The following is a 13,125-nucleotide window of genomic DNA, read 5'->3' as shown; positions in this document are numbered from 1 at the left end:
CTTTGTGATTTACAGGTTGATTGGCGACGCTCATTTATCACAACAGATGCCAACCCATTTTATGACCAGTTTGTACGATGGCAGTTTCTACGGCTTCATGCTCTTGATAAAGTAAAGTTTGGAAAGCGTTACACAATCTACTCTCCATTTGATCGGCAACCTTGCATGGATCATGACAGGAGCACTGGAGAAGGGGTTGGTCCAATGGAATATACTGTGGTTAAGATGAAGCTTCAGGAGCCATACCCTGAGAAGCTGAAGTAAGTATTAAACTTATGTCATGAATTATTGTTCGAATTGGTGTCTTTCTTGGAACATTAAATTTAATTTTGTGTATAAAACTTGATGCTAATGACCCTACACTCAAACTACTTTACCACACTGATACAGTCTTCCTTTACACAAATCAGAAAAAGTACAAGCTGTTTATAAGAATGAAAAAGCAAATTTTTTGTGGTGTTAATTAAGATTCCTATCTTGTGTTGACATAGCAAGCAATTAGAATATTACAGAAATTTATGCAGGGGGCAAGGGCAAGGTAGAGGGGGCCATTCTAAAATTGCCATTTTTTTGTATAAATTATACAATAATTGCTAAAGACATAGTATTGCCCCACTGCTATTAACCACGTAATGCTACAACTGGCATAACATCCTTTCAGAAGCATGTGGGGGGACAGGAAGCAAAGATAATATACAAAAAAGCAATTTATTTGCCATTGATTGGCATAGCAATGCTCTTTCAGATGTCCAGCCGAGATGATAATTTAGTTATTATGTACAATGTCTTGAATAGTTACATAGCTGTTTTTCCAGGTGTTGAAAGCTGTACATACATTGTACTATATCACACACTGTTTTTGTAAATCTAAGTAGCCATTCCAACTTTCCTAAATTGTATTTTAATTAAAGTTCAGTCTTGATCACAACACTTACGTCTCAATAACATAGGTGACCGGTTTCGGTTATATTTATATAACCATCTTCAGACCCATGGCTTCCTTGGAGGATGGTAGGCGGAGCTCTCCTGAGCTGCTACAAAGTCAACTGATCCTATAATACTCTATTGATCACTGTTTCCAATAATGTTTGGCAAAAATTTCCTAAATTGGTAGATCTTGAAAAAGGTATACTTTATGTAAACAAAAATTAACCTTAAAATTGTAAAAGCCAAGCTCCATTGGGGCATCTGAATTAATTTTCAGTGTCATGGTAGGGTTGTACTTTCCTTCCTGTTCTGTTGTAAACAAATAGAGAAGTACTTCAGTTCACTTTGACATTTGACAATTATTTGTGTGCTCCTGTTTTGGATGCATAATGTAAGTGATAGAAGTAATATAACAGCAGGGGTGGAGGGGGGGGGGGGGGAGAGATAATATGGCAGAACAAAAATAAATTTGCAGAGAACAAATAACATGTATTAATTCAGTAAACAAGAATATTCACAGTGAAAAATGCCAGAAAATGAAGAGAAGGGGGGGGGGGTGGAAAATCAAGGTGGTAGTTAAAATTTTCAGTAAGAAATCGAAATTAAAAGTGTCTATCATAAATAACACATTTAGTGAACTATGAAAAGCAGCAGGTTGTGTAGTATTTGTGAGGAAAATTGAGTAAAAGCTTTTCTCCATGTTACTAGAGAAGTTATCAGAATGAAGATTTATAGATAGAGGAATTCTCCAGCAGTTGTCGGTACAGAATTCAAAGTGAGTACAGGACGATGCATGATAATGAAAAAGAGATTGGGCTTTCAGTTACAGTCTAGAACAAAACTATATTAGCAACTTACTGTGGCATTTGATGTAAAACTAATTGCATTTCAGCATCATGTAGCCAGTCATATGGGTAGGATATTTCATATTAATGACAATTAAGGATTTGAATCAGTCATATTTTTAGAGAAATATAGCTGTTAGTAAATAAATATGCTCTGTGACATGGTATTTATACTGCAAGAATTTATCTGGTGTGTGTCAGTTTTAATCTCTGTAGGTTCTCTGTACAAAGCTGCCTGCATATTCCACTGCCTCCTCCCTCTCTCACCTCAAACCTTCAGGCTGTCAATTAAAAACTTTAGGAAAACCTATTTTTGCTATTAGCTTCAGCCCCCCCCCCCCCCCCCCCCCAAACCCACCCATCAGGAATTTTCTTTTGGAGAATAGGTCCTCTGGTCAAGAGTCAGATCATAGAATGGGCCTTTCAAATCGGAGGAGAGAGGCTATTCATTATAAGGATAGTTCTACGTGTGGGTTTCTCTGAAAAGGCATAAAATGAAAATAAGGAGCTCTCCTAGTGTATTCGAAGCATGTGATTGATAAATTCACTTTCCAGCTGTTAGAATTTGGTAGGCTTGGTTTCTTTTCTGTAAAGCAACTATTATATCCAGATATAAATTGAATAGGAACTTGTAATTGATTTCAGTGAACATGTTCACTGGAAAATACTATCTGTCAAACACATCACAATCCTCTCTAATTGCCGGCCGCGGTGGTCTAGCGGTTCTAGGCGCTCAGTCCGGAACCACGCGACTGCTACGGTCGCAGGTTCAAATCCTGCCTCGGGCATGGATGTGTGTGATGTCCTTAGGTTAGTTAGGTTTAAGTAGTTCTAAGTTCTAGGGGACTGATGACCACAGATGTTAAGTCCCATAGTGCTCAGAGCCATTTGAACCATTTCCTCTCCAATTTTGTGTTCCATGCTTATTCTTATTGCATTTAATAGGAGTAATTTTAAAACTTGCATAAATTATTATTTATAAGAAATGTTCTATATATATTCTTTGGTTACGTTTACAAGATCCTTGACTGGACGACCAGTTTTTCTTGTTGCTGCTACTCTTCGTCCAGAAACAATGTATGCGCAGACAAACTGTTGGATGAAACCTGATATGCGGTACATAGCTTTTGCTGCTGCAAAAGATGAAGTATTCATTTGCACTACCAGAGCAGCAAGAAATATGTCTTATCAAGGTCTTACAGCACAAAGTGAGCGTGTAGATATTCTTGCAGAGCTTACTGGTCAGGTAAGTGCAAAGAAAATTACTAAAGTTTAAATGAAATTAATCATTTATTTAAAAAAAGACTTGAAAATGAGTGAGTGTGTGTATTTAAAATGCATTGTTGGGACCATCTAATCAGGAATTCAGATTCATTCATGTTTTTAAACTTACCGTTGTGAAAAAATGAAAAGTTTTAAGCAGTCTTCCCCAATTTTTAATTGCTTAAGTAGGAAGATAGATAGTTTGCCACTGAAAATACACATGTTTGCATGGAGTACCTCACAAGCTCTATCCCTCACCTTGCTCCTAATCTTCATTGCAGATAGGCAGACAACAAGAAATTAACTTTACAAAAATGTAGTATAAGATTCCACATAAGCAGAAAACACAAAAATAACTCTTTAAAGGTGAAAGATGACCTCATACAATATGTATCGCACACAAAATTTCAAGGGATGCGTGTTGACGCACAACTAAAATGTACTGAGCGTGTTGCTGTTACCGCCATAGGGAAACGAATAGCTTCAGCATGCTTTGCAGAGAGAATAATAAATTCTGTGTATAGTAGCTCTTGCACCAGAACAACATATTTTGCATATACTGTATTCATTCTGTGACGAGTTATGGGATAATGTTGTGGGGAACAAATGAGCGGTACAGACAAACAGTCTTAAAGCTACAGAAAAGGGATGTGGGAATTATGACAAAAAGCAGCAACAGAACTCACTGCACTGAGTTGTTTATATCTATGGCAATCTTGACTGTTCCATGTGAGTACATTTTGCAAATACATGAAAAAAGATGTTGATCAGTACCCAAAGAACAGGTCTCTACACGAACATGGAACAGGTCCAGCCACAACGTATATCTCAATTTAAAAAAAAAAAAAAAAAAAAAAAAAAAAAAAAAAAAAAAAATAGTGTGCTCAATAATGGAATTAAATTATACAATAAACTACCACAAGAAATCAAAGACAAAAGTTAAATACATGCCTTCAGGAACATAAAAAAAATTATATATATTATTTAAAATGAGGTGTAAATTTTGTCGACAATTGTGCTAATGATTAATTACTGCAATTAAGAGGCATTTTACAATATATTCAATAGAACAGTCAAGTACAATGTCCAATGGTTTAGTCAGCAAGACAGGACATGTAGTATCTATTTATGTGTGTAATTGTGTATGTTTATGTATCTGTGTCTCTGTGTTTTATGCATTTATGTTTTGACAACATCCATACGACCTACATTGTTTATGGAGGGATAAATAAAATAAAACTTTACATTCATGAAGTTGCAATCAACATTGCTTGAGTATGATACAGGACGTTCATTATTACAAACTGAATATTCTGCCTGGGATTAAATATCTGTGGCTTCTTCGGAAGTGGCGTATCTTTTAAGGTCATAACTGTTAGTTGAACTTGCAAATAAATCTTTTTTAACTTCTGTGAATGAAACAGTTTTTGTTTTCTTCTTTTTTTACTTCCATTCATTCATTCAGTCATCGTGTTTGGCATACCCCACCAAGAAAGAGAACCTTCAGAGTTGTGATATAGTTCAAGTTATATATTAAAAGGAGATAGGGAAATCATAGAAACTTCTGTATTAGTGGTAAACTGTCATTATACTCTTTCATTACATTCATGCTTACACCATGTAAATTCAATCAAATAAATTAGAATACAAGCAATACGTTGCAAAAAGTTGCTGCCTTGTCATTTAAACTAGAGTTTCTGTTTGTAAGCTATTATTAGCTTACCATTTGCTTGATTGCATTTGTATTTTTGAAATACTGTACGTGCTGAGTTGTGTTTACAGTGCATTACTACACTTCAATAAAGTAGTAGATTTACAACTAACACTGACTGAGTGAGGTGGCGCAGTGATTAGTACACTGGACTCGCATTTGAGAAGATGATGGTTCAAACTGTGTCCGACCATCCTGATTTTGGTTTTCTGCGATTTCCTTAAATTGTTTCAGGCAAATACCGGGATGGTTCCAGTTAAAGGGCACAGCCAACTTCCTTACCAATCCTTCCCTAATCTGATGGGACCAATGACCTCGCTGTTTCGTCCCCTCCCCCAAATCAACCAGCCAGCCAACAAACACTGATACTTGCCCTGTAGCTTACAGAACTTTTCAATCCTTGAATCTAAATATGTGTAAAAAGAGGGGCAGACAAGATATTTTTTTAATTGGTTGGATATTTTTTTAATTGGTTGGGATTTCCATTTCTTGTTCTATGTTAGGTGGCAGCTTGTTGGATGTCTTATCGTGAGCATACATAACTCTATTCTGAACCCTAGACAAGTAGGCAAGTTTACTTTAAAATTAGTTTTAATGCCTTATCAGCATAAGGCATTAATGAGTAAATTTGTTGGGAAGTTAGCTTGAGAAATCAAAGATCCTTTAAAAGGTTCTGGAAGACATACCTTACCTACTGTACGCAATATTCTTACAGCTTGGTCCTATTGAATATCTCCTTTATTTGTTGTAGGTTAATCCCACAATACCAAAACAATGAAAATATGCAACATAAGCCAACATTCTTGTCTTTAGTTCAACACAATGAAAGATGCTTCTAAGTGCAAGACATACCAAACTGAACTTCTCTATTAGTTTATGTGTTGACACCATTCTAACTTGTTATCCGTATGGTCTCCAATGAATTTTTCACAGTTTGAAATCACAAAATATGGGTGTCAGGAAATGGTTTCCACACCATATAGGAATAGCCTGTAGTGAGAGCCTCTATTTGGAGTGAGTGACACCAGGGCAGAAGGTCTACTGTGAGGCATATCACACTTTCTCAGAGTGGTGGCCATACGATATCACCAGATATGTTAGTTCATTAGCTAGTTTTATGTTCCATGGATCATTTACACGATAAATCATAATAATGTAGAAAGTCACTTTACATTCACATTACGAATTAATTTGTGAATATGGCTACACGCTGAACATTTAAAAGCTTTTTTCTCTTATTGTTATTTATTTATGTTAATGTACAGATGTGAGTTGGTAATGCATAACCACCACCATTTACACATTACAATAATAGAAATTCTTCTGCAGAGTAGGAGAAGTTGCCAAGGTGAAACCGTTCTGGTTTGTTTATAAATTTCGCTTGTCTGTCTGTCAGACATCCCAGTGGTCTTGCTGCAGTGATAGTACCAGTTCCTGTCAGATCACTAAAGATAAGTACTGTCGGGCTTGGCTAGCACTTGGATGGATCACTGTCCAGGTCTGCCGAGTGAGGTGCATCCAGCCCTTGTGAGGCCAGTTGAGTAGCTACTTGATTGAGAAGTAGTGACACTGGTCACAAAACTGAAAACAGCAAGGAGAGCTGTGGGCTGAGGATGACGCAGCAGCTGGTCAGTAGTGTTGGGCCTCCAAGGCCTGTTTGGACAGTGTTCACTTGTTTGTCAGTCAGTCATTTTATATCACTGGGTCAGTTACTACAATTTTTAGTTGCTGTGTTATATACCATTTTTTGTGCTAAAGAAAACCTTAATGCAGAATAACGACTAATTTTTTCCTTCTGGTATTGAAATTATGTACATCATTGTTCCTTTTGTACTGCAGTGGATTATTTACAACAAACTTCATGAGTAAACATACTGTGAAGCAGTAGTCAAAATGCCCAACTCCTTAAATATCTTCAAGATGAGTGTGTTGAGCACCACTTTGAGCAGTGAAGATTTAATTCCTTAAAGTTGAGTTACGTCAGAACATTACTCGATATATGTTGCCGGAGGACACTGCCTTATCGTAGACACCTTTAGAATCAGAAGGGGTGGGGAGGTTGCTAATTCAATGACACTATGGGCTATGCCGGCAGTGGCATACCGTATTTACTCGAATCTAAGCCGCACTCGAATCTAAGCCGCACCTGAAAAACGAGACTCGAAATAAGGGAAAAAAAAATTTCCCGAATCTAAGCCGCACCTGAAATTTGAGACTCGAAATTCAAGGGGAGAGAAAAGTTTTAGGCCGCACCTCCAAATCGAAACAAAGTTGGTCCATTGTAATATGAGACACAATTTAGGTCGAATGAATGACGATACAGCTACAGTAGTTTGGTTCGAGTCGTAAGCTTAGCAGTTAGCTTTACCAGGTAGCCATTGCTATGCGTCAGGCGCTCCGTCCGTATTTATACGGGTACCCTTCCTTTTTCATGTGCTTCGTCTGGTTTGAATCGATTGCTTATTTTTCTTTGATCTGATAAGTGCCGTTTTCTTTGTTATAGGTGTTTACGTCACTCTAAGCTGAAAATGCATTACTGTACTGTGTAATGCATTGTTTGTCGCATTTTGATAGTACGTGTTTACGGCCTGTCGCCGCTCGCGGCATGACTTGCTTTTGTGCGCGCTACCGCCGCTTTTTTAAAAAAGGGAATCGTCTCATTAGCGAAACAATGGCAAGAGACTGAAGAGACTGCTATTTGTTGTTACTTACACTGCTGCTTTCTTTGATAATGATCAACAAGAACCAAATGCGTATGATAGAACGTGCGTATGATAGAACATGTTCTGAACGAGAGTTTTGCGAAAATTTTCCTCCGTTTGAAAATCTTTGCGGCCGCTTCTTTAGTACATCAAATTCTGCACAGAAATTAGTCATCTTACATTTAAAATCTAGTCAGTTGCCGTGCTTCGTTTGTGACTGTATCACTATTAGGCATAAGAATAATACGAATATAAACATGACACGATACGTATATTTTTCCGCGTTTGCTGTTGTCTCACTCTAGTTTCGTAGTTTATTACGCAGACAGGATTTAAATGAGATAGCAGCAAACACGAAAGAATACATGGCAAAATGTTTATATTCGTATTATTCTTATGGTGAAGAGAATACTGCATGTGATTCACATTTCATCAGGTTCCTATTAGCAACCATCTCTTCTCACAGGTAGGAAAAAACTCGGAACGTAGAGTTGGCCATATTGACAAACATCCCTAACAGTCTTGCCAGTCGGATTTTCGTGGTACATTGAAATTCTGCTACATTCGAAGATGAACAATACGGAATTTGTATTTACTTCGTTGGATAATGTATGAAAATGCAGTGGTCGAAACTCGGGGCGGAGAAAAAAAAAAGCTCGTCTTCTACCTTTTTTTTTTAAAGTTATTTACTGATGCGGAGGTTTTGGCACCAGTATTTATCTTTGTGCCCACAAAGCATGCTTGTGTAGCGCTACATATATTCGACGGCAGAAGTTAGTTGTGGCGGCACCTATCAACATTTTTCAGAACTTCCGCTTGCTTTGCACTCGATTCTAAGCCGCAGGCGGTTTTTTGGGTTACAAAATCCGGAAAAAAAGTGCGGCTTAAATTCGAGTAAATACGGTAGCTACTGGTAGGCTCACCGGATAAGACTAAGCAGAGCTGCCCGACAAAGAGTATTCCACAACTTAGGGAAGGAGAACTGTCTTTTTCCTAGGGGTCTTCGTCAACAGTGATTGGGTATTTGCATGGTGATACCAGATTTGCCAAGCTGGGGGCTGGCTGGCACCACCAGACCTCTTCAACTGTGAACTGTGGGCATACTTCAGGGGCCATGATTAGATGCGGTCGTGGAATGTTGTGTGTTTCAAAGAATGGAGGCCTTGGCTTCACTGCCTGGACTGCAAAGAAGGCGCCTCAACCTCAAGGTGGTGTTGTGTGTTGACAAGGTGAATGGCTGGTGAGGTAAAACAGTCTCTAGAAGACAATCTGTGGGACACCTATCGCCCTCCAGTTACATAAGGCTGGCTCAGGCACAGAGGGTTTTGCTTGGGTCGATATTTGTCTCCCTAGCAGCTCAGGGAATCTCTGTTGTGTGAGTTCAGTTCAAATCTTCTACTGATGGGACAAGTGTACTGTCAGGTAGTACCTGCACACACCTGATAAAGAGCGCTCAGTTGTCCAGCCTGCCGGAGAAGAAATCAGAATTGTAGTAACTGGGCACTAGTCTACCATAACATCATAAATCAACACTTTGTGATGACTGAAACAAAGACCATTGTTTTTTAATGTCAAACAAAACAGAGCTCCAACTCTTACTTAAAGAATATGTCTTATCTCTGTTTATAATGTTATCAGACAGCTGGATTTCAATAGCTTCTTTCACAATACAGTCCTAATAAAATGATGCAGGGCAACCACGTGTGTCTCATTGTACAACATTTTATGTCCTTCAGTAAGACAGTTTTTCCACAGATGCAGTTTTCTCAGGCTGAAACAAAGGTGTGTTGCGATGGTGCTCCACGCGTCGATCCTGGACCAAATGAATCGTTTGTCCAATATAGGCTTTCCTGCAGTGTCAGGATATTTTCCTCAAGTCAAAATCATCCTTTGCTAAGCCAAGCAGTGTTCTAGTCTTAGCTGGGAGGCGGAATACACTTTTAATATCAAATCTCTATAAAACTCTTCTTATTTTTAAAGGTATGTTACACACAAAAGATAGAAATGCCATTGTATCTTCTGTTGGTTCCTGCGAAGGTGCAATCTGTAAAGCACAACAGATCTGATTGTCGGTATAAACAGTATGCTTGAACACTGCCTTTAGACGATCCAGTTCTTTTGTCAAACTATCTGCATCTGAGGTGGCATAAGGTCTTTTTACCGATGTATGGAGGACCCTTTTGCGTTGGTATATGGACGACAACTTGATGCATGAAGATACTGGTCCTTATGCCTGGGCTTATGATAAACACTTGCATCCTAATATGTCTACAAAATTCCCTGCCATTGTAGGAAAGCCTATATTGGACAAACGATTTGTACAGTCTTGTATTGCTTTGTGGAGCAGTATCTCACACACTTTTATTTCAGCCAGAAAAATCTGTGGTTGTGGAACATTGTCTTAGTGAAGGACATAAAATGTACAATGAGACACAAGTAGTTTGTGATCATTTTGAGTTGGACTTCTCACGAAGTTATCATGTAGAAAATTCAGTCTAAGACTGAACCTTGGGGAACCCCCTATGCGATTTCTGTGCAGTCAGAATCATCTCCCCTGATCACATTGGTTGAATTAGTAAGAACAACTTTCTTCGCTCTTGTGATTAGATATGACATCTGTTGGTTGGCTATACCATCAGTTCCATAAAACCACAATTTATCCAAGAGAATTTGTGATTCACAGAGTCGAATTCCTGTATGTAGGTCGCAGAAAATACCAGTCGACATTACTTCTTGTTATTTAATGCTTGTAAAATTTGGTGATTGAACATGTAAATGGAGTTTTCAGTGGAGTAGTCGTCTGAAATACGGTCTGTGATTTACTGAGGATATTATTGTTGCTCAGGTGGGATACTACTTTACAATACGTTATCTTCTCAGAGTATTTGGTAAATGACGTCAGTAGTCACAGGTCAGTAGTTGACATTTCTCCTATCATCTTTCTTGTAGAGATGTTCAACAATGGCATATTTCAATCTCTGTGGAAAAATGCCCTGAGTTAGTGATGCATTTCATATTTATGAATATTTTTGTATAGGGGACAGATCTTTATTACTCTGATGGAAATGTTGACAGGTCTAGATGAGCTTTTATTTTTGACAGAATATTTAATTCGCTGTATGTCCATCTTTTTAGAGATGGTTGCTGGACTCTGTTCGATAGAGGATGTCAAATTAAACACCTTTCAGCCACCAGATTTCCAACCTTATTTTATTTGGCAACCAGTTTCAGAATTTTACTGTGCCATTTTCAGGCTCATGACCGACATGTAGGAAGGATCTACTTCGGTTGTGATCAAAACAGGGGCCAGCGATATTGATATTAGTAGATTTTTGCTATAATGATCACTTCAACACTCACCTGCTGACTGTATTTAATTTTCTTAATTTCAGAGTAGAAGTTGGTGATTCATTTATATGACTAAATTTTATGAGAGTTGCCTTTGCAACATAACTGCTGTGATTTTTCTCTTGAACTGTTGATTACTATACACATTCGTTACCTGTGACTCATCATTAGTAACCCTTCCATTTAATTCAAAAGTTATGTTATCCTGTTCTCTGACTGGTTGTCTTGTCTCATTTTGCTATATTCCATGTAGCCTGAAGTCTTTTGTTGGAATTACAGATTTCTGACATAATGTGCTTATTCCTTGATTTTTTAACAACTTTTGTAAATAATTTTGGATAGTTTTTGTAGTGTGCAACTACTGCAGGATCTACTGTATCTTGCCAACGATACATTTCCATTTGCCTTTCACAAGATACTTTTAACTCCCCAAAGAGTGATGGTTTTTTATGTAACTATTTAGTGTCCTTTCTGATTAGCTTTGACGGAAAGCTATTTTCAAATAATGGTACGAACTTATCATGGAACAGGTTGAATTTCATGACAGCTTTTGGTTCATAGAAAATTTTGTTCCAGGTAACCTCTTGAAACTACCCTTAAAATCATTTGTCCACTGAGGAGTATCAATACTGTGAAGACACTGTACTATATATCCTGACTAACTTTGCATCATGGCCACAGAGAGCATTTGTTACTGGGTGTAAAATTATTTTCTTGCTTTAAGCCTTCATCAAAGAAAACAGTGTCAATTAGAATCCTTTTGTCATTATTCATGGGAGGGGGAGTTTACTGAGATTAACTTGAAGGATCAAAATAAGGTTTCCTAGCCCATTTTGCATATCAAACTCCTTTCGAAAATCTACATTGAAATCACCACAGACTATTAACTGTTTGCTGCTGTCTGACAGGTAGCGTAGTAAGCAATTGAAATTCCTTGTGAACAATTCAAAATTTATGAGCAGAGGTCTATATACAGTTACAATTAAAAGTGGACTATTTTTGCAGTATTAATTCACAAGCTCACAAGCACACACTTCCATGTGCTGACCACTACAAAATCTACTTAATTTCTGTCTTGATATATGGTATGTAACAACTCCTTTTCCCATATTACTTGTACATGAGCAAGATGCTGGAATGTAATATTCTGTATTTTTCTCTGATGCTATGGCTGTGTGGTCCTCAGATAGGCACAGAATGTCTATCATTTCAGGACTTTCTCAATTTTTTAAACCTGTACCTTATTACTCAACCCTCAAATATTGTGCTGAAATAAGCTAATTTTACATTTATGCAGATTCTGAAGCATATTGTGAGGCTCTTCTGTTAATTTAACTTCTTTTGTAACATGGTGCCTGAATTATTGTTCTAAACAAAAAAAAGATGGGCCCCTCTGACATCAGTAATCACAGCACTTCTCTTTCTCCCGTACATTTTCTGCTAGAAGCTCAGCTATCCTGTCTTTCCCTCTTTTATTCAAGTGTGGGCGTGTCTAGTATATCTCCATCTCACAATTGTAGCATCAGGCACTGCACTGCAGTTAATAGCACCATGCTCAGTGTGTATACACAGCTCATTGCAGTGTTAAACCAGCACTAGTCATGGTGCCATTGGACCTCCACAAAAGTCATGCTTGTGTGTGTAGTCACCGCTCGTATTTCATCCAAATCACCCATAATGCTGTAATTTCTGTTTTTAGCCAAGGTGCTCTCTGCTCCAGCCAAGCTGCTCCCTGCTCCCTCTACTCTGATATTCTGACCGTCTTTGTCTAAATCTATACACCATTTCCCTTCATCCTGTGTCATCTGGCTAGGCTATCACTTAGCTTCACAACACTTGTGACCTGGTACTAGATTCCTGATTTGTCCTGGCATACACATCTCCCATGGCTGTTACCTAGCAGCAAGACTCTTTTAATGCTACTTGCTGTTGGTACTGACTTACACCTAGTTTCCTTGCTTGAAGTCTGCTGCACCCTACTGTGACCTACAGCAGGATAAGATTCTTCACCCACTACATCAGGTAACAAGTCAAACCTGTTAGATACTGTAACCTCAAATGTAGATGAAGTTGCGGAGCTTGTTGCCCTTTCCGCATTACTTTTTGCATGTACCCAGTTCCCATTATCTTCCCCTCTTTTCAACCTATCTATTTCATGTAATCAGGGCGCAAATCTTTGCCTCCTGTTCAGTACCCCCCTCCCAGCGTCATTGAGTCTCCCATTCAACATTGCAGCACGTCAAAACAGAATTCAATCACATAACACATTTTACAATAATTTACAAGCTGCAAAAATTAGACCTATGGTTAGCTGTTCTAACGTGAAAAG

The 13,125-nt window shown here is 38.1% G+C and overlaps 1 protein-coding gene across 1 annotated transcript in view; it reads left to right on the top strand.

Moving 5' to 3' along the window:
* The window catches only part of LOC126199249 (leucine--tRNA ligase, cytoplasmic), a 168,122-nt gene that overhangs the window by 91,728 nt on the left and 63,269 nt on the right, over positions 1-13,125 (top strand). Inside the window, exons 5-6 of the mRNA XM_049936044.1 lie at positions 16-260; positions 2,793-3,018. Coding sequence (XP_049792001.1) covers positions 16-260; positions 2,793-3,018 — 471 coding nt within the window. The remainder of the gene's footprint in view (positions 1-15; positions 261-2,792; positions 3,019-13,125) is intronic.

Source organism: Schistocerca nitens, chromosome 8 (genome assembly GCF_023898315.1).
Source record: "Schistocerca nitens isolate TAMUIC-IGC-003100 chromosome 8, iqSchNite1.1, whole genome shotgun sequence".
NCBI lineage: Eukaryota > Metazoa > Arthropoda > Insecta > Orthoptera > Acrididae > Schistocerca > Schistocerca nitens.
Note: the sequence above shows the minus strand (reverse complement) of the source record. Positions and strands in the feature narration are given on the sequence as shown.